At 43.8% G+C, this 25,235-nt stretch overlaps 1 protein-coding gene across 1 annotated transcript in view; it reads right to left on the reverse strand.

Moving 5' to 3' along the window:
• Positions 1 to 859: 859 nt before the first annotated feature.
• Positions 860 to 25,235, reverse strand: part of KREMEN1 (kringle containing transmembrane protein 1) — a 56,608-nt gene continuing 32,232 nt past the window's right edge. Inside the window, exons 4-5 of the mRNA XM_060170525.1 lie at positions 17,069 to 17,193; positions 860 to 898 (exon numbers count right to left, since the gene is read on the reverse strand). Of these exons, the coding sequence (XP_060026508.1) occupies positions 860 to 898; positions 17,069 to 17,193 (164 nt within the window). The remainder of the gene's footprint in view (positions 899 to 17,068; positions 17,194 to 25,235) is intronic.

Genomic DNA, 25,235 nt, shown 5'->3' on the forward strand with positions numbered 1-25,235 from the left:
GCTCTACCTGTTCTTTCAGCCTGTCCCACCCGTGAGGAGGCCTCCTCCTCCTTCCTGTAGCCGCACACTGACCGAACTCTTCTTGAGGCCCTTGACGTCCAGGACAGAGACTAGGTAATGGACACCTGCTGTGTTCTCATGTGCGGGCAAGGAGTTGTGCCTAGCACACGTGTGTTCACATTACAGGGGCAGGAGTGCAGCCCCATGTTAGGAGGGTCTGAAGATGGTAAACCAGGCTTTGGGGATTGGCTAGGATGTTCAGAGGCAGGAGGATGGAGCAAATGACCTCTCTGGAACCTTCCGATTCTGCCAATCTCAGCTCTTTCTTTTAGTTAGTCTTTTAACTCTCCCATGAAAACTGTCATGAGAACGACTAAGACAGCAGAACTCACAGGTGGCACCTCGTTTCTGTATCATGAAGTGGGTACAAGTTATAAAATAGGAGGCGGGAAAACCTGCAAGTTGAGTGGGCAGATCCTGACGTACAGTCCTTCTGGCAAGAAGCACCCGAGGTCCACACGTCACAATGAGGTTCAAGGGGAGCCCAAGGAGGCCGGGGTCTTACCTTGGTACAAGACAGCAAATCCCTGGGCCTGATTGACGCGATCAGAGAAGAAATACAAGATGACAAAGTCCAGAGAGATGTTAAAGGACAAAGGTGGGCGGTTCCTCCCGTTGAAACGGACCAGGACGCGGTGGGTGTAGCCGTCCAGCAGCTCCACCATGTCTGCGGAATCCCGGATGTCAAACAAGGCAAAGTTGAAGTAGATGTGGGAGGCTCCCGGGACCCGGATGGTCCAGTAGCAGACCCTCCCTGTGGCGTATGCGTCGGGAAAGTCGGGGGAATAGACCACGGAAGTCATGGCCGAGTAATTCCCACCACAGGCACCGACCAGAGCTGCAGGAGACAAAAGGATACCAGCCCTCAGGCTGGGGCTCGGCCACAGGGCTCACTTTTCAACCTGTTACAAACAAAACTTCCTAGCTGATGGGATCCAGTTTGGGATGTTGTTTTTTGTCTGCAAAACCAGACTGTCTCATGTTTCAGGATTGAATCACAGAATGAATCGCTTAAACCCTGAACAAATGACTGGAGGCTTTTTTTTTTCCCCCAGGAGACCTTAAAGTTAGCACACAGCACAGCAGTGCGGCCCCGGCAGGGGCCAGGCTGGAGTCAGAGAGTCTGGGTTTGGAACCAGCTGGGCCATTGATCCCAGGGGCCATACTTCACATCCAGACCTCTAGCTTCTCACAGCTTTGAGAGTGGAGAGACCACCACCTACCTGCTCTCGTATCACATAAATGTGTGAGGACAGATGAGACAAAGCACATGAAAACACAGGACCTCTCTGCAGGGGGAACTGATGAGGTAAGGTCGTAAAAAGCGGAGGGCATCCCAAGTACCTTAGGGGTGCGAGGTTCATTTGAGGGGCCACACTTGTTTTTCAAGTGGGAAACTGTGGCACAAGAAATGACTTTCTGCAGAGGGGAAGCTCACTGATCACTCTGCAGCAGCACATTTGATGTCTCTGGACTCCCAGTTCTGAGTGGCAGGTTCTGAGTGGCAGATACACTTCACTGTATCTTATGTGCTGAAGTGCAAATAAGATCCTGGAAATGAAAGTCCTCAAGAGGGAGGGTAGGGCCGGGATTTAAAAAGCAGGCTTTGGGGGAGTTCTGCTTCCCTTTAGGATGTAGAAAGCTGCTTTCATCCTAACAATGAGAAAAAGCTCAGAACTTTTCTTCAATGCATTAGAAAGCTGAGGTCTCAAGACAACCAAGGCAATTTAATTCTAAAAAGTAAGAAGCTCCTCTGAGGAGAGTCAGGCCACACAAAGTGTTTCATCGTTGACGGAGCACAAGAGGAAGAGGGGGTCGCCATGAAAGTAAGTAAGAAGAAAGCAGCTAAAATTTTAACAAATTTCTAAAGGCTGAATGTGGGCTAGCCTCTCAGTCCAGGATGCCCGGGGACCCCAGACACAACAGGAGTCTGCACTCACTTGCAAGCAATTCTGTGCAGGCCTCCACCCAGGGCCCACGAGAATGACCAGGGTAGGGCAGGACACCAAAGGGTCCCCATTGGTGGTACCAGTGAGCAGAAGGTGACGGGTAGGAGGTGATGAGCCACTGCTGGGGGACAGGCCTGAAACCCTGCCCTCTTCCAGGACCCTCCTCTAAAAGGAAACAAAAGCCTTAAGCTGCAAGGGGAGGGGCAGCAAACCCTCCTGCTCCCAGGGCCAGCGTAGAAGCCCCTGGGGAGGGAGCAGGAGACTCTCTCGTTCCTGTCAAAGTAACCAGACAAAGACTCATTGCTTCTAGGGGAAGAGCAGAGGCAAAAGCCATCAGCCCCTGGTTGCCTTGAGCCCCAGGATCCTGGACCAATGCCAAGCAGAGGTCTGCTACCCAATGGAGGGGCAGGAGACCCTCTTCTTCCCGGAAGCCCCCACAGATACAAGGCAGTGCTCGGCTGCCGGGAGAGGGGTATTTGGGGATGCTGGAAAGACCCCATCCCTGAGGCCCAGTGACACGACGTGTCTGAGATGGAGGATGGAGCAGGAGAACCAAGAAACCCCAACCACACCACGAGCACAGCGCCAAGTAACAAGCAGCAGAAGTCTACCATCAAGGGAGGGGAAAGGTCACGGGCAAGGAGGAACTGCTCAAAGTTGAGGGTGGAATGGGAACAATGAAAAAACCCCACTGGCATCCCAGGCTCCACACTGAGCACGAGGTAACAGTAGCCATCATGGGAGGAATCTGAAGGTTGACATGCACTGCAGGTGATGATAGGAACAGGGAAACCCAAACCCAGCTCGACCACTGATAGAAAGGCTCAATCAATCCCCACACCGAGCAGGCCTGCCCATTTCCAGGTGTAAATACACTTCCTCAGCCTCTACTATCCTTCTACGTATAGTGTACGGTATTCAATACAATATTACAACACACAAAACATAAAAGCAAGCAAGCAAGAAAGAAAGGAAAATAAAAGAAAGGAAAATAAAAGACACTGTCGGGACTTCCCTGGTGGTGCGATAGTTAAGAATCCACCTGCCAATGCAGGGGACACGGGTTCAATCCCTGGTCAGGGAAGATCCCACATGCCGTGAAGCCCCCATGCGCTACAGCTACTAAGCCTGCGCTCTAGAGCTTGCAAGCCACTACTGAGCCTGTGTGCCACAATCACTGAAGCCTGTGCGCCTAGAGCCTGTGCTCCGCAACAAGAGAAGCCGCTAGTGCAATGAGAAGCCCACGCGCCGCAACGAAGACCCAAAGCAGCCAAAAATAAATTAATTAATTTATATTAAAAAAAAAGACACTGTCAAGAGATGAAACATCAATATATACATATTGAGTGATTATGTTGTACACCTAAAACTAATACAGTGTTATATGTCAATTACATCTCAATTTTTAAAAAAGGAGATAAAACAATCCACAGAACCAGACTCAATAATGACCCAGACATTAGAACTACCAGACAGAAAATATCTAGGGGAAAAGATGGACAACTTGCTTGAACAGATTGGAAATTTCAGCAGAGATATGTAAACTACAAAAAAGAGTCAGATGTAAATTCTAGAAATAAAACAAACAATATTAGAGATGAAGAATTCCTTTGATGGGCTTAGAAACAGATTACACACACTGAGAAAAGAATCAACATGCTTGAAAATAGGTCAGTAGAAATTATCCAAAATGAAACACAGAGAAAAAAATAAATGAAAAAAGCAGAACAGAGCTTCCAACAGCTGGGGCACAATATCAAATGGTCTAACAGTATATAATTGGAGTCCCAGAAAGAGAAGAAAAAGAGAATAAGATAGGAGAAATAGTTGAAGAGATAATGGCTAAGAATGCTCCAAAGTTGATGAAAGGTTATTTAAGAATCTCAGCAATCTTCAGGCAAATAAAATAAAAATTTAAAAAACAAAGGGAATTTCCAGGAGGTCCAGTGGTTAGAACTCGGCACTTTCACTGTCAAGGGCCCAGGTTCGATCCCTGGTCCGGGAACAAAGATCCCACATGCCGTGTGGCATGGCCAAAAAAAAAAAGAAGGTGAAATAAGGCTTTCTCAAACAAAAGCTGAGAGAAGCCATTGACAGCAGACCTGCATTAGAGAAAATGCTAAAGGAACTTCTTTAGGCCGAAAGAATATGATACCAGATGGCAAATAAGAACATGAAAAGATGTACAACATCATTAGAAATTATGGAAATGCAAAGTAAAACCATGAGTTACCACGACACACACGACAGAATGGTTAACATTAAAAAAGAGACAATACAAAAGTACAGGTGAGGATGAGGAGCAACTGGAAATCTTATATCTTGTCAGCCAGAGCGCAAAATGGTATAACCACTTCAAAAAACAGCTGGCAGTGTCTTATAAACGCTGAATATGCACTTAGTGTATGGCCCAGAAATGCTGTAATTCCTAGGTACTCACCCAAGAGAAATACAAACACACGCTCACACAAACACCTGCACATGTGTGTGTACAGCAGCTGTACAGCATCTTTATCATAGACTGATGTTTATCGATTGGTAAATGATGAATGAGTTCTGATACATTTGTACAAAGGCATGTTTCTTAGCAATAAAAAGGAACTACTGAAACAACACAAGCGAATCTCAAAAGTATTCTTCTAAGTGAAAGAAGCCAAACGCAAATGTTTAAGTACTGTATAATTCCATTTATATGACTTTGTTCAGAACACAAAACCATACAGATGGAACACGGGATCAGTGGCTGCTGAGGGCTGGGGGTGGTGACCACAAAGGGGCACAAGAGAGCTTTCTGAGGTGACAAAAATGTCCTATATTTCGACTGTGTACATATTTGTCAAATCTTACTGGACTATGCAACTAAAAGGGTGACTTTACTATATGTAATTTCACCTCAATAAACCTAAATTAAAAAAATAAAGATTCCTGGGTTCTAATCTTGACTTTACCATGTACTAACTATGAATTTGGGCAAGATACTTATCTTCTGTATACCTCAGTTTCCTCATCTATAAAATGAAATTAGTAATAGTTTCTCCCTCATGAGGTTATAAGAATCAAAATGAGTTGATGCATGTAAAGTGTTTAGTATGAGATCTGGCACAGAGTACAAGCTCAGTTTCGTGTTAGTTATTTTATTATTATTATTATTATTTGAAAAGAAAAAAGTGTCCAGGTTAAACTGATGTTTCAACAGCAAAGGCAGACAAACTCAGAAATTTCGATTCCTAGATGCGTGCCATGCTGACAGTACATCCAATTCAGCAATTTTGAGAATAAGCACGTGACATCTATGATGGATTATTAAGTTCAGTGATAATTCAGGAAAAAAGGAAACTTACATTTTGGATAATAAGGAAACTTAAAACTTACGAATATATTCAAGATCTTATTTTTTGAAGGGGACATTGACCTGACACACAACCTAGGATGTGTCTTTCAGTCCGTGCATGTCAATGTTTAATTGGAAGCATTTTTTTCCCTTCAGCGGCATATAAAATAATGTTGTATCTCACAACTGATGGCATCTTGGAATCTATGAAATACAATTACTAATACAGTCCCAGCTGTCAGATCCTACATGTCCTTAGGCCCTCAATCTTTTTCACCATTAATCTCCTCCCTTCCCACCAAAATGTAAGTTCCATGAGGGCAGGATCTCTATCTGTGGGACTCTGGGCAAGTTACTAAACTTTTATGAGCCTCAGTTTTCTTGTGGGGCAAGTAAAGATAACAGTACCTGCTTCACAGTATTATGAGAATTAAGGGAGAGAATGCCTGGGAAATGGATAGCACAGTGCCCTGTAAATATAAGTGCTCCACTAATGTTACCAAGTAAGACCCAACCTATATGACTCACTTCTCCCTTCAGTGCCTAGAAGCTGAGGGAGGCCAAGAGGGCTGTTGGGCAGTCCCTGTGACCTGTTGCTGACGCTGGCCTATCTGATCTGTTTGGTTCTGTTAATTCAGTACATTTAACTCTGGGGGCAGCAGAGGCTCTGAAGCCTTCATCAGCGCCACTTTTACACACAGAACACAACCTACTTCAGCAATCTCCCTAAGCTCATGAGAGCCTGCTGGAAAATCAGTCACAGAGCCTGTGACAAATCACTGGATGTGGCAACAAATACTGAGCAGACAGCTTCCGCCCGCTGCCTGAGTAGTCTCTCTCCCGAGGTGGTTGTTCTGAGACACAGAGACTGAAACCTGGTCCCTTTCTCACATCTAACTCTCCTCCAATCTCTTAGGAGAGGCACCTTTGCCCTCCCAAATTACGGGATAGTCTGCAGTCACCATCTCTGAAATGCTCAGCCTCATCCAGTGGATCATAAGGATCTCCATGAGGCAGTACTTAAGCTCTTTAAACTATTTTACTCCTAACAGATGAAACTTTACAGATTATTTCTACAGTGCTGCATTTTGTACCTTTCTTTACAAAGCTGTGGGGTACGAATTATGAGTTGGCTGCTGTCAGGGGCCCCTGCCAATCAACACACATCGGGGCCTCTGAAGACTGGAATAGGCAGCCTCTCAGTGCCATTCTTTTTAGTCCTCGAGGGCGTGGAAGCCAGAGGGGGCAGTTAGAGACCTGCGGAAGGGGCCAGTTTGATCATAATCTGAACAACCGGGCAAACTTTGTTCACATACTTTTTTTTTTTTTTTTTTTGGTACGCGGGCCTCTCACTGTTGTGGCCTCTCCCGTTGCTGAGCACAGGCTCCGGACGCGCAGGCTCAGCGGCCATGGCTCACGGGCCCAGCCGCTCCGCGGCATGTGGGATCTTCCCAGACCGGGGCACGAACCCGTGTCCGCTGCATCGGCAGGCGGACTCTCAACCACTGCGCCACCAGGGAAGCCCTGTTCACATACTTTTAAAGCATTAAACTGGATCTGGTATTATGATCTATTTTGTTATTGTTAATACAAGGGATTTTTAGCTGCTGAAAATAGAAAAATAAAAAACTGTGGCAAACCTGAGTTTGAATCCTGGCTCTGGCACTTATTAGCTTGGACAAATTATTTAATCTTTTGATCCACAGCTTCCTTATCAACTGGGCTGTTGCAAGGATTAAATAACAAACTAAACAAGTGCCCCAGCATCAAGTCTAACATGAAGCAAGCACTCAATAGAGAGCAATTATTTTCATCGTAATTAATTTGTCTTAGGGCACTTTTGTGTGAGGCCCAGTGCTAACTCCTAGATATATTTCTAGTACCAAAGATGATACTTGGTACAAAGATGACTGACTTTAAACCAAATTATTTCCGTTTGACGCTCCAGTAGAGGCACTGTGCAAATAAAACATAATTTATCTGCCACACTGAAGATACCCAATAAAAATGTGCTAAATGAATGAAAGAGTACCATATAAAAACTACACTTATTTTTATTGATATGAAATTCACCATTTTAACCACTTAAAAGAGTACAATTCAGTGGTATTTAGTTTTGTCACAATGTTGTGTATCCACTGCTACTATCTAATTCCAGGATATTTTCATTACCCCAAAAAGAAAACCCATACCTCCTAAGCAATCATTTCTCATGCCTCCCCTTTCCCCAGCTCTTGGCAACCATTAATCTGTTTTTTGTCTGTATGGATTTGCCTATTCTGGACATTTCTTATCAATGGGATCATTAAATATGCGCCCCGTATGTCTGGTTTCTTTCACTGAGCATCATGTTTTCAAGGTTCCTCATGTTGTGGCAGGGGTCAGTAATTCATTTCTTTTTGGGGCTAAATAATATTCCATTGTATGGACACACCACATTTTGTTCACCCATTTGTCAGTTGATGGACATCTAGGTTGTTGCTACTTTTTGGCTGTTATGAATAATGCTGCTAATGAACATTCATGTACAAGCTTTTGTGTGAACATATGTTTTCAGCTCTCTCGGGTATATACTTAGGAGTGGAATTACTGGGTCATAAGATGATTCTGTTTCACGTTTTGAGGAACTGCCAGACTGCTTCAAAGGAGCTGCACCATTAACATTTATACCAACAACGTACAGGGTTTCAATTTCTCCATATTCTCACCAACACTTATTTTTCATTAAAAAAAATTAACACTATATTCTGTTTAAAGTAGAAAAACAGGTAATGAACCCACACACCCTGCTTCTGTTTACTGTCTATGCCCACGGCTTGTTGGTGGTGTGAGTCCTGGCAAATTATTTATCCTCTCCACAACCTAGGACTCTCTTCCGTAAAATGAGAGGGATAATAATGCCTTCCTCAGATGGCTGCCAGGAGGGCCCAACGTGACAATTCTTATAAAGCCTTACATACTAGGGACTCAGTATTTTTCTCCTTATTTTTTTTACTTAAGAGTATACCAGGGCTTCCCTGGTGGCTCAGTGGTTGAGAGTCCGCCTGCCGATGCAGGGGACACGGGTTCGTGCCCCGGTCCGGGAAGATCCCACATGCCGCGGAGCGGCTGGGCCCGTGAGCCATGGCCGCTGAGCCTGCGCTTCTGGAGCCTGTGCTCCGCAACGGGAGAGGCCACAGCAGTAAGAGGCCCGCATACCACACACACACACACAAAAACAACAACAGGAAGAACAGAGATAGAAAAGGGATGTAGGGAAGGTAAAGAATAGGTGTTATGAGAAAAACAGAAGTACTGAACATTAAGAACAGTGTGCAGTGGACTTCCCCGGCAGTCCAGTGGTTAAGACTCCACCTTCCAACGCAGGGGGCGCGGGTTCAACCCCTGGTCGAGGAATTAAGATCCCACGTGTCTCGCGGTGTGGCCATAAATTTAAAAAAAAAACAGCAACAACAACAGCAACAACAAAACAAAACAAAAAACCAAAACGGTGTGCAGGATTTAACTGAATCTTGAAGGTCACCCTTGGCAGAAAAAAAAAAAAAAAAAAAAGAGTATACCAGGCACTCTGTAAGGTCAGCCAACATACTCTCCTGGGTTGGGGTGTTGAGGCAGAGGATTTTATAACAATGAACTCTGGAGATGAAAGGCTAAATGGATGTGCAGCACATATTATTTGCCAACTATTCTCCCTTAAACATTAGCTAAGGTGCAGCCTTTAACAGAGGTACTAACACTGAGCAAAACAGGATGTATAGAAAGCCACTGACAGTCTCCAATGGGCACACAACTAAAAAGACCAAAAATTAACCACGTGAGTTCTGCTCGCCAATCCTCCCGCTGTCCTCCCCCCACAAAAAAACACATTTTTGACAGTGTCTAAGCTGTAACCTGCGAAAGCATCAGTTATAAACTCGGGCTGGGTTTTACAGACACCATACGTAGTGGCTGAATCATGTCCTCCAAAAAGATATGTTTAAGTCCTAATGCCTGGTGTCTGTGTTGGTGACCTTATTTGAAAACAGGGTCTTTACACATGTTATCAAGTTAACTGAGGCTGTACTAGATTAGGGTAGGCCTAATCCAATGACTAGTGTCCTTGTAAGGAGGCACAGAGGGAAGTCAGTCACGTAAAGAAGACAGAGACCGGAGTGATGCAGCTACAAGTCAAGGAATGCCGAAGACTGCCAGCAATGACCGGATAGTAGGAAGAGGCAAAGGAAGATTCTTCCCTGGAGCCTTCATAGGGAACATGGCCCTGACAACGCCTTGATTTTGGACTTCTAGGCTCCCAAACTATGAGAGAAGAAATTTCTGTTGTTTGAAGCCACCCAGTTGGTGATAATTTGCTATGGCAGCAGCCCCAGGACACTGACGCACCACATGACATTCTGGCTTAAAACTGAGCCACTCAGCCTAGTCAAGATGTCAGCATCTAATCTAGCCTGGGGACTAACAACACTGTAGACTCTACAGTGTGTCTCAGTAAGCTCAAGCCTTTCCCTTCGTCTGCCTCATCTGTGACTATCTCCTTTCTGCCATCTTAAAATCTGGCGCTGCACTGGTACGAGGGCGCTTGCAAACTCTCATTACCACCGCGTAGATGTGGGTGGATTACGGGGGATCAAGTGGGCCAGCGGTTGAAGAGGTCAAGGCCCCAGGCCATACCCCAGGCCATACCCCGTGCTCTGCCCTGGCCAGCATCTCACAGAGTGGCGGAGTGGCGGGTCAGGGAGGAGATGGGTGGGTCAGAGCACACTCAGTACCAGGCCTGGAAAGATAACTCGAAGCTTTGCATCTCTTCTCTGCTCTATCACAGTAAGATGTGTGTGATCTTATCACAGTAAGATCTCAGATGCCTCAGAAAACACTAAAAGGGCTTGCAAATTACATTAAACAAGAGGATCTTAAAGCTGATACTGAACCATTACATCAGTGTCCCTATTATCTTTTCTAGGTTGTCTGAGCATCTCACAATAGGCCAGGGCACAACTGTAAGTAATTACTTGTTAAACGTCTGTGCTCCCTTCTAGAGTCTTCTGGTTCAGTGCTGTATCCCCAGGGTCTGGTCAGTGACTGCCTGGCCTGTAGTAGGTGCTTAATAAGTATTGCCAAGTGAATGAATGGATAACGGGGAGGGAGGAAGCAGGGGCAGGCTGGTTCCCCTGGCCCAGGGTTCCTGTGCCTTGGACAGTGCCGGGCACAGGGCATACTCACTGTCAAAGACGATGATCCTGCCATCGCCCCCACAGGGCTGGGTGTGATCCCCGAAGCAGACGCTGTTGCACTCAGTACTGGCTGCCTCCCCGTACTTCCAGTAATCAGGACTGTTTCCACAGAAGCAAGCATAGCCTGACTCCATCCCGGCAAACTGCCACAACAGAGAAGCAGCACTTGGTAAGCGTCAGTCAGGGGTGTCGGTGGCCTGAAGGAGCCTGGCAGGTTTGGCCCCCAGCAAGCAAGCACTTCGTCTTCCCAGCCCATGTTCCCCAGGGACCTCTGCCTCATCCCACCCTCACCACACTTCATTACATGTGGACTGGTAACTACACACCACCACGGTGCTTCCCCTTCAGTAAGCATCCCTTATTAATGTTTGCATTTCTACTGTATTTAAGTAAGTTAAAGGCAGGGGGGAATCTCATTAACTTGAAACATTAATAATAATAACAGCTAAACACTTTATTGAATGTTTACTATGTGCCAGGTGGTAAATGCTTTAAAGTTAGTACTCACAGAAAACTTACTCTAGGCCCCATTTAACATTTTTATTTTTTATATTACCATACAGTACGACTATTTATATGGTACACAGTCCTATGAATTTTAACCTATGTATAGATTTGTACACCCACCACTACAATCAGGATACAGAACAGGTGCATCACCCGAGGAACCTTCCTTGTGCTATCGCTTTATATAATAGTTCTCCCTCTAGAACCCCTGGCAACCACTAATTAGTTTTCTACACTATAGTTTTATCTTTTCGAGTATGTCATACGCTATAGACTGAATGCCGGTGTCCCCCCCAACCCCCGAAATTTATATGTTGAAAGCTAATTCCCAATGTGATGGTACTTAGTGGTGAGACCTCTGGGAAGTGAGGGCTTGCTCTCATGAATGGGGTTAGAGCCTTTATAAAAGAGACCCCCTTGCCCCTTCTGCCATGCGAGGACACAGTGAGAAGATGGCCATCTATGAACCAGGAAACGGGCCATCACCAGACACCAAATCTGCCAAAGCCTTGATTTTGGACTTCTCAGCCTTTAGAACCATGAGAAATGAATGCTTGGTTTAAGCTAACCATTTTGTAACAGCAGCCAGAACGGACTAAGACATTGTATACTGTATATGGAATCATACAGTATGTTATGTTTTGAGAGTGGCTTCTTTCACTCAGCATAATGTCTCTGAGGTTCATCCAAATTGACGCATGCATTTTATAATTTGCTGAGCAGTAGTCTGTTGTATGAATGTACCACAGTCTCTTAATCCATTGAGTTGTTTTTAGTTTTTCATAATTATAAAATAGAGCTGCTATAAACATTTGTGTAGATTTTTGTGTGAACATAAGTTTTCCTTTCTCTAGGGTAAATACCTAGAAATGAGATTTCTGGGTTGTAATTTCTCTACAACCTCACTAACACTTGCTTTTGTCGTTTAAAAAAAATTACAGCTGTCCTAGGTTATTTATTATATGAAGTGGTATCTGATTGGTTTTGATTTGCATTTCCCTAAAGACTAATAATATTCAGCATCTTTTCATGTGCTTATTGGCCATTTGTACATCTTCTATGGAGAAATGTCTATTCAAATCCTTTGCTCATCAGGGCTTCCCTGGTGGCACAGGGGTCAAGAATCCGCCTGCCAATGCCGGGGACAAGGGTTTGAGCCTTGGTCTGGGAAGATTCCACATGCCTGGAGCAACTAAGCCCGTGAGCCACAACTACTGAGCCTGCGCTCTACAGCCTGTGAGCCACAACTACTGAGCCCGTGTGCCACAACTACTGAAGCCTGCGTGCCTAGAGCCCATGCTCCACAACACGAGAAGCCACCACAATAAGAAGCCTGTGCACCGCAACAAAGAGTAGCCCCCGCTAGCCACAACTATGCCGTGGAGCAACTAAGCCCATGCACCACAACTACTGAGCCTGCACTCTACAGCCTGAGAGCCACAACTACTGAGCCCGCATGCCACAACTACTGAAGCCCGCGTGCCTAAAGCCCATGCTCCACAACAAGAGAAGCCACCGCAATGAGAAGGCTGTGCACCGGCAACAAAGAGTAGCCCCCGTTAGCCACAACTAGAGAAAGCCCATGCGCAGCAACAAAGACCCAATGCAGCCAAAAATAAATAAATAAATAAATAAATAAATATAAAAAAAAAACTACAGATCGTTTGCTCATTTTTTAGTTGGGTTGCTTGTCTTTTTATTGTCACATTGTAAGAGTTCTTTATATATTCTGGGCATTAGATTTTTATTCAGATATATGTTTTGCAAATATTTTCTCTATTCTGTGAGTTGCTTTTTCACTTTCTTAATAGTGTCCCTGATACACAGACGTTTTAAATTTTGATGAAGTCCAATTTACCTATTTTTTCTTTGTTTGTTTGTGCTTTTGGTATCATAACTAAAAAAACCACTGCTTAATCCAAGGTCATGTATATTTGTACCCATACTTCTTTCTAAACTTTTATAGTTTTAGCTATTACATGTAGGCCTGTGATCCATTTTTAATTAATTTTCATATGTAATATGAGGTAGGGGTCCAAATTCATTCTTTTTCCATGTGGATATCCAGTTGTCCCAGCACTATTTGTTGAAAAGACTATTCTTTCCCCATTGAATGATATGGCACCCTTGTCAAATATCAATTAGCCTTGGGACTTCCCTGGCGGCCCAGTGGTTAAGACTTTGCCTTCCAATGCAGGTGATGTGGGTTCGATCCCTGTTCGGGGAGCTAAGATCCCACATGCCTCAGGGCCAAAAAACCAAAACATAAAACAGAAGCAATATTGTAACAAACTTAATAAAGACTTTAAAAAAATGGTCCACATAAAAAAGAAACTTAAAAAAAAATCAATTGGCCTTAAATAAATGTATGGGTTTATCTCTGGACTCTAAATTCTATTCCATTGGCTTATATGTCCATCTTTATGTCAGTACTATAGCTATTTTTTCAGTAGTATAATTTGAAGTTATGATGTGATGTAAGGACAGGGGTTCATGTTTTTCATAAAGAGCTCCAGTTCTCCAGAACCATTTGTTGAAAGACTATCCTCTCTCCCACTGAATTACCTTGGCATCTCTGTTGAAAATCAACTGTCCATCTAAGTGCAGGTCTATTTCTGGACTCTCTATCCAGTTCCATTGATCTATAACAAAGGCTGGAAAACTCCTTCTATAAAAGGTCATACAGTAAATGTTTTCAGCTTTGTGGGTCACACGGTCTCTTCTCAATGACTAAACATGAAAGCAGGCCTGGACAATATATACAGGAATGGGTGTGGCTGTGTGTCAATAAAACTTTTTTTTTTTTTTACAGAAATATGTGGGTGGTAGGATTTGGCCCACATGCCAAATCTGACTCATGATCTATGTGACTATTTGTATGCCAATACTACTGTCTTGATTACTGTAGCTTTACAGAAAGTCTTGAGATCATGCAGGGCAAGTCCTCCTAGGATGATCTCTTTAAAAATTATTTTGATTATTCTAAGTTCTTTGCCTTTCCATATAAATTCTAGGATCAGCTTGTCAATTTAAAAAATCTGGTATGATTTTGATTAGGATTGTATTGAATCTATAGATCAATTTGGGGAAAACTGACATTATAACAATATTGAGCCTTCTGATCTATGAACAATGTCTATGTCTCCATTCATTTAGATCGTCTTTAATTTCCCCTTGCCATGTAGTATTCAGTGTATAGGTCTTCAATATCCTTTGTTAAACTTATTTCTGTTATTTATGCTACTGTAAATAGCATTTAAATTTTTGTTTTAATTTTTAAAATAAAACTTTAATTAAAAATTATTTTTAAAATTAATTTTTAAATTGAAAATTTAATTGTTCACTTTTAGTATATAGAAATGCAACTAATTTTTGTATATGACCTTATAAACTGCAACCCTGCTAAATCTACTTATTAGTTCTAATAGCTTTCTCATAGATTCCTTATGTCTACATACATGATCATCTTGTCCATAAATAAAGAAAATTTTACTTCTCCCTTTCCAACCTACATGCCTTTTATTTACTTTTCTTTCCTTATTTTATTGGAAAGGACCTCCAATACAATGCTGATCAGAAGAGGTGGCAGTGGGTCTCACTGTTTGTTCCTGATCGTACATGTAAAGCACTGAACCTTTCACCACTGAACATAAATTTAGCTTTAGCGTTTTTGGTAGATGCTCGTAATCAAATTGAGGAAGTTCCTTTCTCTTCCTAGTTTGCTTATGACTTTTCTCATTAATGGGTGTTGTGTTTTCTCAAATACTTATGCTGTATTTTCATTTTGAAATAATTCCAAACCTACAGAAAAGTTGCAAGAATAATACAAAGAACTGCCCTTTCCCTCTCACCTAGAGACCCACATTCAAGTTGGCAACTGCCTTTGTAGAAAAGGATCCAATCCAGCATCACAGACATACTTAGCTGTCGGGTCTCCTCAGTCTCCTTCAATCTGGAATAGCTGCAGGCCTTCCTTGACCTTTGTGACCTTAACATTTCTGAAGAATAAAGGCTATTTTGTAGAATATCCCTCGTTTCAGATTTACCTAGTGTTTCATGCTTATATTCATATTACACATTTTTGGCAGACAATCACCAAAGTGATGTTATGCTCTTGACAGGTCAGGTGAGACACAATGTCTAGTGGTCCCATCACTGGTGATACTAACTTTGATCACCTGCATATGGTAGTGTACGCCAGTTTTCTTCACTGTAGAATTACTTGTTTTCCCTTTATGGTAGTATTTTGTGGGGAGATCTCTGAAGCTATATAAATATCCTATTCCTCACGCAACTTTCACTCACTAGTAAAACTTTTACTCACCATCCATGAGGATGCGGAATATTTACATACCTTGATATTTGTTCTCTGAATCAATTATTACTATGATGGTGGCCAACTGGTGAATTTTCTAATTCCATCATTTCTTCTACATTTATTAGTTGGCATTCTCCTGTAAGGAAATGCTTTTCTTCTCCTCATTTATTTGTTCACTTTTTTTTTTAACATCTTTATTGGAGTATAATTGCTTTACCATGGTGTGTTAGTTTCTGCTCTATAACAAAGTGAATCAGCTATACATATATCCCCATATCTCCTCCCTCTTGCATCTCCTTCCCACCCTCCCTATCCCACCCCTCTAGGTGGTCACAAAGCACCAAGTTGATCTCCCTGTGCTATGTGGCTGCTTCCCACTAGCTATCTATTTTACATTTGGTAGTATTCAGTTATTTTTTTATATCAGCGTGAATTTGCAGATTCTTATTTTATTTAATGGAGTATATTTATTATTCTTATTATTTGTTTTGAAGCTCAAATTATGTTAGATTTAGCCAGTGGGAGTCCCTCCAAGTGGGTTCCTGTGTCCTTTTGACAAGTCCCTCACATTCCTTACTTTCTTGTACAAGATGTTTCAGGATCATCTTGTGCTTTCTCAGAAAAAAAACCCCAACAACCTTATCTTGCGATTTCTCTAGAATCAGCAATTTTCTCCAAGGAGCCCTAGTTCTTTTTAATGGAGAACAGTATTTATAAACCAAGATATGAGTGCTAAATGTGACCTTTACTACCAGTGTGGCACTGTTCCCAGGCCTTTTCAGTGGACAGACCTAGGAAATATACATGTATATACATACATACATACACACACACACTTTTATAGTTAAATTTACTTCTCTATATATATGTATCAGAAACCATGCACTACACTAATAACTTCAATCCCTGTCCAACACTATAGACTTCATTCCAGTTTTCCCTGGCTTTCTTCTCTAATAATGAGAAACCTGGCTCCCATTATCCTCAATATAGTTACTTATACGCTCAATCTTTTGCAAGCAACCAATCCCTTGATCACGTTGGGCTAACTGCCTTGCTCAGCTACCTGCCCCACAGAGGCCCTGAACCCTGCCAGTCTATTCTCCTCGCTTGGGCCTGATTAATGATCTTTTGACTGAAGAAGGAAGGAAGGGAGGGAGGGAGGGAGGGAGGGAGGGAAAGACTTTTCTTTCTTTTTTTTGATATAATAAACAAGAGCATTACTGAACCTTCATGGCCGACGAATGAGTTTCAGATAGAAGAATGGATAGGAAGGAAAGAAACTATTTTGGACTGGTGTCCAGGCTAGGGCACCCTAATGTATCAAAGAAGTAACCACTACCTTGGCTTATTCCCAGATCCCCCAGGGAGCCAGAGATGTCTCTGCTCATAACATGCAGGGGCTCAAGGACACATGTAACTGTGTTGGAGGTCAAACTGGGATGCAGATATTGGTGCTTTTCCTCCCCTTTTCTCGCAGTCTTTGGACAGAGTGCTGCCTCACGCCCTTGAATCCCAAGCCTCACGCTTCCTCCAACTTCTCCTTGGCAGAAAAGTATACAGTCATATAGCTTCACAGGTTGTTTTTTAAAATTTATATGTTTTAAAGGTATCTTAGCAGAATGCACTTACACCTTTATCTTTTTCTATAGATACATAGCCACAGAACCATTACCTTGAACCTTTGACTCCGACAAAAACTGATACAGGTTTGTATGGTAAGTCTGTTAGACGTTTTACTGGCACCAGTTAGAGGAGGTGGGTTTCCATGATCCTTGTAGCAGCCAAGGTTTCCAGGCACTGAAGAAAAAAGAAAAACAAAAGAACTTTACAACATCTGGCTGTGAACACCAAGAGGGAAAAGCGTGTTGTGTCAGGTACTCTCATCTCAGCCAACATTTCCACTCCTAAGGTGCAAATGAATAACAAGCAATAAGCTTTAAAAATGGAAACCTTGGGCTTCCCTGGTGGCGCAGTAGTTGAGAGTCCGCCTGCCGATGCAGAGGACACGGGTTCGTGCCCCGGTCCGGGAAGATCCCATATGCCGCAGAGCGGCTGGGCCCATGAGCCATGGCCGCTGAGCCTGCGTGTCTGGAGCCTGTGCTCCGCAATGGGGGAGGCCACAGCAGTTAGAGGCCCGCGTACCGCAAAAAAAAAAAAAAAAAAAAAGGAAGCCTTAGTGTCCTCTGCTAGCTGCTATGTTTTTGTTTTATTTTGACGAGTGAGGCCCATATAACTAAGCCTAAGAAATTTTTCACCTGTTCAATATTGATAGAATTTAGTATTGATGAGAACTAGGAATAACTTCCTAAAAACAGAGAAGCTACAATATGTAAATTACGTTTCAGAGTCACTGGACAGCAAAAAAGCCCTTGGAAGCCCACCATCCTATGCCTTATGCCTCCCCTTGTTTCTTAAAAAGCCCCGCAAGTTGGTTTAACCAGGTCCTTTGGTGAATGTATTAGTTTCCTATTGCTACTGGAATAAATGACCACAAATCTAGTGGCTTAAAGTAGCATAAATTCATTATCTTAACAGTTCTGGAGGTCAGATGTACTAAATGGGTCTTTTGGGGCTAAAATCAAGGCGTCAGCAGAGCTGTGTTCCTTCACAGGCTCGAGGGGACAACCTGTTCCTTGCCTTTTCCGTCTCCTAGAAGCTGCCCCTATTCCTTGGCTTGTGGCTGCCCCATCCCAGCCTCTGCTTGCCCCCCTCTGCTTCTATCATCACATCACCTTCTCTGACTCTAGTCCTCCTGCCTCTATGTTACAAGGACCTGTGTGGTTACACTGGCCCACCTGGGTAATTCAGGACAATCCTCCCCATCTCAAAATTCTTAACTTGATCACATGTGCCATGTAAGGTAACATATTTAAAGATTCTGGGGGTTACAAAATAGACATTTTGGGGAAGGAGATTATTCTGTTTACCACAGTGAACATATTAGTGTTTCACACAATCAGATGGTCTGGTCTAGTAGAAAAAGCTGCAACTGAGAATAAGGAAACCTAAATACATATACCAACTGTGGTAGACAGCTTTCAAAGACGGCCCTCCATGATCCCTACCTCCTGGTGTTCATGCCCTTGTGTGATCCCCTCCCCTTGAGTGTGGGCTGGAAGAGTGACTTGCTTTCGTCCAACAGAACGTGGCAAAGTTGATGGGATGCCACTTCTGTGATTGGGTTACAAGAGACTGTGACTTTAGTCTTGCTAGTAGACTCTCTCTATCGCCCTCTCAGCTTATATACTTTGTTAAAGCAACATATCATGCCCAAGATGTCATATGGCAAGGAACTGAGAATGGCCTTCAGCCAACAGCCAGCAAGGAACTGAGACTTTCAGTTTCTGCAAAGGCTGAATCCCACCAACAACTATGTATGCTTGAAGTAGATCCTTCCCCAGAGGAACCTTCAGAGGAGATCCCGGCCCTGGCAGACACATGAGAGACCTTGAAGCAGAGGACCCAGCTAAGCCATGCCCAGATTTCCTGGCCCACAGAAAGTGTGAGATAATAAATGTGTGCTGGGGCTTTCCTGGTGGTGCAGTGGTTAAGAATCTGCCTGCCAATGCAGGGGACATGGGTTCGAGCCCTGGTCCGGGAAGATCCCACATGCCGTGGAGCAACTACGCCCATGCGCCACAGCTACTGAGTCTGTGCTCTAGAGCCTGCGAGCCACAACTACTGAGCCTGCGAGCCGCAACCACTGAAGCCTGTGCGCCTAGAGCCAGTGCTCCGCAACAAGAGAAGCCACCACAATGAGAAGCCCGTGCGCCGCGACGAAGAGTAGCCCCCGCTTGCCGCAACTAGAGAAAGCCCACGTGCAGCAACGAAGACCCAACGCAGCCAAATAAATAAATAAAAATAATTTTTAAAAAAGTCATTAAAAAATGTGTGTTGTTTTGATTCATTAAATTTTAGAGTAATTTGTCATATAGCAATAGACAACTAACACACCTATATAACACATACTAAATATATGCTCATTGAATGAAGGAATGAATTTATTGTGAGCCATGGACAAATCAACCTCTCTGCCCCTTAGTTTTCCATCTGTGTTATTAATTTATGAATCACTTCACTATCAGATGAAGCCCTTTCCCTACGTTCTCTGTTTGGCTCCTCACAGTTTACATAACTACAGCTATAAAAAGACATGAATGAGGCCTGGTCCTAGAAGCACTTCTAGGTCAGTCAAGAGTTATACATTATCCAATTCCAAAGTGAGACATATAGATTCTTAGGAAGCACTTTTCCTTTATGTTTAAGACTGGAGAACAGCATGGTCCAGTTTAGTAAGCTTTATATCCAAACTAGTTTTTGGCATATAAAAATATACATGTATATAGGTATATGTGTGCATAATATATATATGTACACATACACACTTTTTAATTTCTGTCACCATCTACATCTAACCAGCTGATTTTAAATTGGCAGGAAGTTAACCCAAAGAGTCATCCTTCCCCCCTAAGCCAAGTGGTTACCCTTCTCCTTTGCATCACACATGGTTCAAATATAACAAATGTGGCTCACCACACAAATGTTAAAATGCATCTTTCGGAAACAAACCAAATCTCTATAGAAGCAAATGCAAACAGAAAAGCTCTAGGCAGTAGGAGTTCACAGTGTTCAGTGGGGGCCTAGCTTGGGAATGGCTGGATTTTAGAGTTTAAACAAATGCAGTGAGTTAAGTAAGCATCTCTAGTCGGAGGCATATCTTATAAGCCCAGTTTGTTAAAGGGGCTTTACATATGGAAACCTGAGCCATGCGTTTAATGGTTTTTAATAAGAGCTACTTGATCGTGATTGTCTTGGTCATTTACTCTGATTTCTCTCTCATTTATTCCATTATGTTCACAAATAAGCATGATACTATGTATTCATTTATAGACAGCCCAAGGCACATAATCATAAATGTTAAGATTAGACATAAACAGGGTCGTAGTTTGCATTGATGCAGCTGGAACCTATAAGTTTTATTCACAATAATTCGGTGAGCAAATCCAGGCAGCTCATGTTCCAGTGGGGCAGTGAGGTCCCAAAACGCACCGGGAGGTAGATCACTGGAAATCAGACCACACCATGCTGCTGCTGCTCCACCCCTCTGAATACCCATGGCCTTAGGTATCATCCTTGACACCCAAGTCAATCGCTTGCCAGACACTGTCAATTCTACCTCCTAAAATACTGCAGACACCTGTCCACGTCTCTATCCAGCCTGCCATTTCCCCGTTTAGGCCACCGTTCTCCCACTCAGACTATTCCATCAGTCTCCTATTCCATTTCCCTGCTCCTAGGCTCACCCTATTCTAATCTAGTTAGTACACTGCAAGCAGAGTAATCTTTACAGTACACTCCAGGCAGAGGAAGGCCAAGGGCAAAGGCCTAAGGCAAGAACAACCTTGGCCTTTGCAGGAACACAAAGTAGTGAGTATGACCAGTGAAAGAGAGGGAAAAGCAGCAGGAGATGCAGAGGTATGCAGGAGCCCTGCCTAAAACCCTCAAAGCTCCCATGCTGCCCTTCAGGATAAAGTCCAAACTCTCTCACATGGTACACAAGGTCCTGCCTGATCTGTGCTGTTCCCCTACCCCACCCCCATCAGCATGACCCCTCTCTCTATCCCTCGGCTCACGTTCTATATGAAAGCCAAGATAAATCATAGTGCATCTGCAAGTTTCCCACCTGCACATTGCTCTATGGCCTCTGGACTTTCTTACAAAAGTCTGTTTCTTCTGCTTAGAATGCTCTTCCCTGCTTAAGATTGCAGCCTGAGCATCATTTCCCTTGGGAAGCCCCATGGGCCTCCCATCATCCTCCCATCCCACAAAACAGGTTATACGCCCCTGCTGTGTAGTCCTACAGCAACCTATGCTAAGCTTGATTCTAAACACTTGTTTATGTGTCTCTCTCCCCAGTTAACCATGAACAACTTAAGGGTAGGACTGTACCTTCTGCCCACTTGTATTCCCAGGGCCTAGCATGGTCCTAGCCATACAGCAGGTGCTCTAAAACTGTGTGCTGAGTGAACAAATGTGTCCCACACTGCCAGCTGAACTCATGGAGAGAGAGAGGTACCTCTTAGGCAGCAGGGAGTCGAGAGAGCAGAGCAGAGTGAAAGGCAGAGCTGATCTGCATCACGACGTCCACTTACAGCCAGTACCCATTGGTTTTGACTCCTCTCCGTCCTCTTTGACTATCTGGAAACACCATTCCAGATAACCAAGTTCTCCATTAAAGGTTAACTTTAAAACTTAAAATTCTATCTTTATCATTTTGGATGAAACTTTTCTAAAATGCATTAGCTATTTTTTTTAAAAAACTTAGTTTAACTTACACACTTTTAAGTTTTTCTTGGTGGCTTGAGGTCACCAGATGTACGTCACCAAATGGTCCCAGACTGGTGTGCTTTTCTGTGTTCCTGTGTCTGACTTTAATAGTTAACCTGTCTCCGTGGTTACTGTTGGGGCAGCTGAACCCTCAGAACATTAGAACTGGAAGGAGTCTTAGCATCTACTTGCTACTGTTCGTGCCTGTGGTCCTTGCTTATCCTCTTCTTAATTTTCTGCTTCTTAGGCTTAGAAGAAAACTATCGAGCTTATTAGAACTGTGTGGAAAATAATAGTTTCTGAAAGAGGGAAGGCCTTTACCACTTCCCACTTTCGGCCGTCCATACTGTAGCTCAGGGGTTGTTTTTTGCTTGCTCACTTCCCAGTTCTTGGCAACGTTCTGAAGAGCACTGGTGCTACCATCACCTGTCCAGAAGCAGCCAGCATTTTGCAGCATTCACAAATGTGGGCTTTCGAGTCAGAAGGACCCCAGGCTTAACTCTGGCCCCTCCACCATGGCCTTTCTAAGCTGAGGTTCGTCCACAGTGGAATGAGGAACAATATGGGCCTCAAAGGGTTCTTGTGAGAATTAAAATTAGATAATGTAAATAAAGTAAACACCACAAGGCCTGGCAATATAGTATGTGCTGAATAAACAGTGTTTGTTATCATTATATACAACAAGGCTTTCATCATTTACCACACCAACAAGAATAACCTGCTCGGTTAACAGAAGAGTAAAATGGGACTTCCCTGGTGGCACAGTGGTTAAGAACCTGCCTGCCAATGCAGGGGACACGAGTTCAAGCCCTGGTCTGGGAAGATCCCACATGCCGTGGAGCAACTAAGCCCCGGTGCCACAACTACTGAGCCTGCACCCTGGAGCCCGCAAGCCACAGCTACTGAGCCTGCATACCACAACTACGGAAGCCGGTGCGCCTAGAGCCCATGCTCTGCAACAAGAGAAGCCATGACAATGAAAAGCCCATGCACCGCAACGAAGAATAGCCCCCGCTCGCCGCAACTAGAGAAAGCCCGTGTGCAACAAGGAAGACCCAATGCAGCCAAAAATAAATAAATTAATTAAAAAAAAAAAGAAGAGTAAAATAGCATTGACTTAAAAGATAAAGTCAAAGGCAGCCACCTTGGAAAACCGGGTTTGATTCTAGATATTAAAATATTAACCTCTTACATCTGGCTAGATACAGTGCACTGCCATGCGAGCCTTTCACATGAAACTCAGGTCCCTTTCAAGAAGGTGGGACAGGTGATGTGCTTCCTAGGTGACTGAGAAGCTGCAGTTCAGCAAGGTTAAGGGCCTTGCATGGGGACACACAAGATGGAACTAACTGGAGAGCAGAGGTCAGCTCTAGAGTGGCAGATTCTCACTCCACGGTATTTTTCTTGGTGTCCCTGCCCCCCCCTTTCCTCATGGGGACAGTCTGGGAGCTAAACGACAGTGACTTCCTGAGAATAAGGACTGAATCTGCAAACACGCAGTCCCTCAGCGCCCTGTGTCCCACAAGGCTGGCCTCTGAGGGCTGTCACTGCCTCTGACTCGCACTGGAAAGTGTGGCTCGAAGTCTCGCCAGAGAAGACACGTCATTGTCGTCTTCAAAAGCATGACTAGTCAACTGAGTGGATTTCCAGACTGTGTCCCACCCTTAGCTCTTCCCAGAAGCAGGGAGGAAAAGTCAATGTGAAAAAGGATATTTGTCCTCAGATTCCTTTTTACTTTCAAGACCACTTTAAAGTCCTGTTGCTTGGTCATGCATTTTTTTCTTACCAAAGAGGCTCCAACACATTCAATTTTTAAAAATCATCTTAAAATATAAAGGGACCCCTTGTTTATCATACTTGATGCTTTAAAATGTGACAGTTAATTACCAACAACCTCTTCAGATGTTCAGAGTTCCTGACAGAGATAAAAGTTTTAGAGGTGGCTGAGGGAAGATGGTTCTCTCTTCGGATTAATCCAAGAACTATTGTTCTTTTACTACCACAAGGAACTGTTGGGAAGCAACCAGGCAGGCTTCCTAAATAGCCATTACATTTGGATATGACTGTGGCCTCATTGTGAAGGTGCTAAACACACCTCCATGGGGGCCTCCACAGCCAACAGCCCTTTTCTGAGAACCACTGTCTCAGAGGACCTGCTACCTGCTACCGTAACTGCTGCTGGGTGGGGACAGGCCAAAGAACCCCACCCATCCTCTGGCCACAGCTGACTCCCACTGGGGCCACCAGATCCTCTCTCCCAGGAAGGTGGAACTGGATTCCAGTAAGTGAATTACAGGCACTGGACTTGTAGGGTTCAGTCAAGTAGGGATTAAGGCAACCAGCCACGTTTGGAGCACGTGAGTGGATGAGTGAGCTGATTCTGTTGGTCCACAAAGAGGAAGAAGAATGGACACCATACTGAGAGAGAGGCATAGACGGGAGGCCATGTGGCCCCAAAGAGAAATGGCAAGAGTGGGTACTTCCTTCCCAGGTGCTTGGGACACAGGTATTGACTTCTGCAATATACTCCCAGTGTCCTTCCAATAAATAAATCTCTTTTGCTCAAGTTAGCTTGAGTGAGTTCTATTCCTCGCAATCTAACAATTCCTGACAAACACAGAAAACATGGCTTTTATTGTACAAGCTCAATCTGAATAAAAATCTTCAGATGGTAATTTGCTTAAGAAGTCCTGACCCATTACTGTGTTTTCTATTCCAGTGCTCTGACCAAATCTGAGATATTTGTTTAAGAAACCAGAAGCAGGGCTTCCCTGGTGGCGCAGTAGTTGAGAGTCCGCCTGCCGATGCAGGGGACACGGGTTTGTGCCCCGGTCCAGGAAGATCCCACATGCCACAGAGCGGCTGGGCCCGTGAGCCACGGCCGCTGAACCTGCGCGTCTGGAGCCTGTGCTCCGCAACGGGAGAGGCCACAACAGTGAGAGGCCCGCGTACCGCCAAAAAAAAAAAAAAAAAGAGAGAGAGAAACCAGAAGCAAAGTTCTACATTTTAGAAAACTCTTCCCTGGCTGTACAGAACTCCTCTTACTTTTTCTTACAAATAAAAATTTGGTTCTTCAGAAACGATGCAGTGACTGCTTATTTTTTTATACTACAAGAATAAAGATTTTTATTAAGCATTGTAAGTTGCATTCAATAGCCTTCAGATACACCACACCACAACCCATATACAATCAGTCAAACCCAACAGCAGTTCATTCTTGCACAATTCATGACTTAAGGCAAAACTCCCTTCAACTTACAGTAAGACCCTACTCAGGTCTTGCAGGCAGGGATTGGGGAATTGCATCTTATTTCTGATCACTAATGTGTGATGAAGAGCATCAGGAGAATTATATAAAAATGAATAAGAAGTGATCTGATTTCAAAGTACATTGTTTGGAAACATTGACAAAAACATCAAAATGATATAAGTATACCTGCTTCTATTAAATTCTTGATGGGCAAGTTCTCAAGAACAAGCAATTTGTTTCCTGCTACAGAAGGCGGGGGCAG

The sequence above is a fragment of the Lagenorhynchus albirostris genome, chromosome 14, assembly GCF_949774975.1.
Source record: "Lagenorhynchus albirostris chromosome 14, mLagAlb1.1, whole genome shotgun sequence".
Taxonomy (NCBI): domain Eukaryota; kingdom Metazoa; phylum Chordata; class Mammalia; order Artiodactyla; family Delphinidae; genus Lagenorhynchus; species Lagenorhynchus albirostris.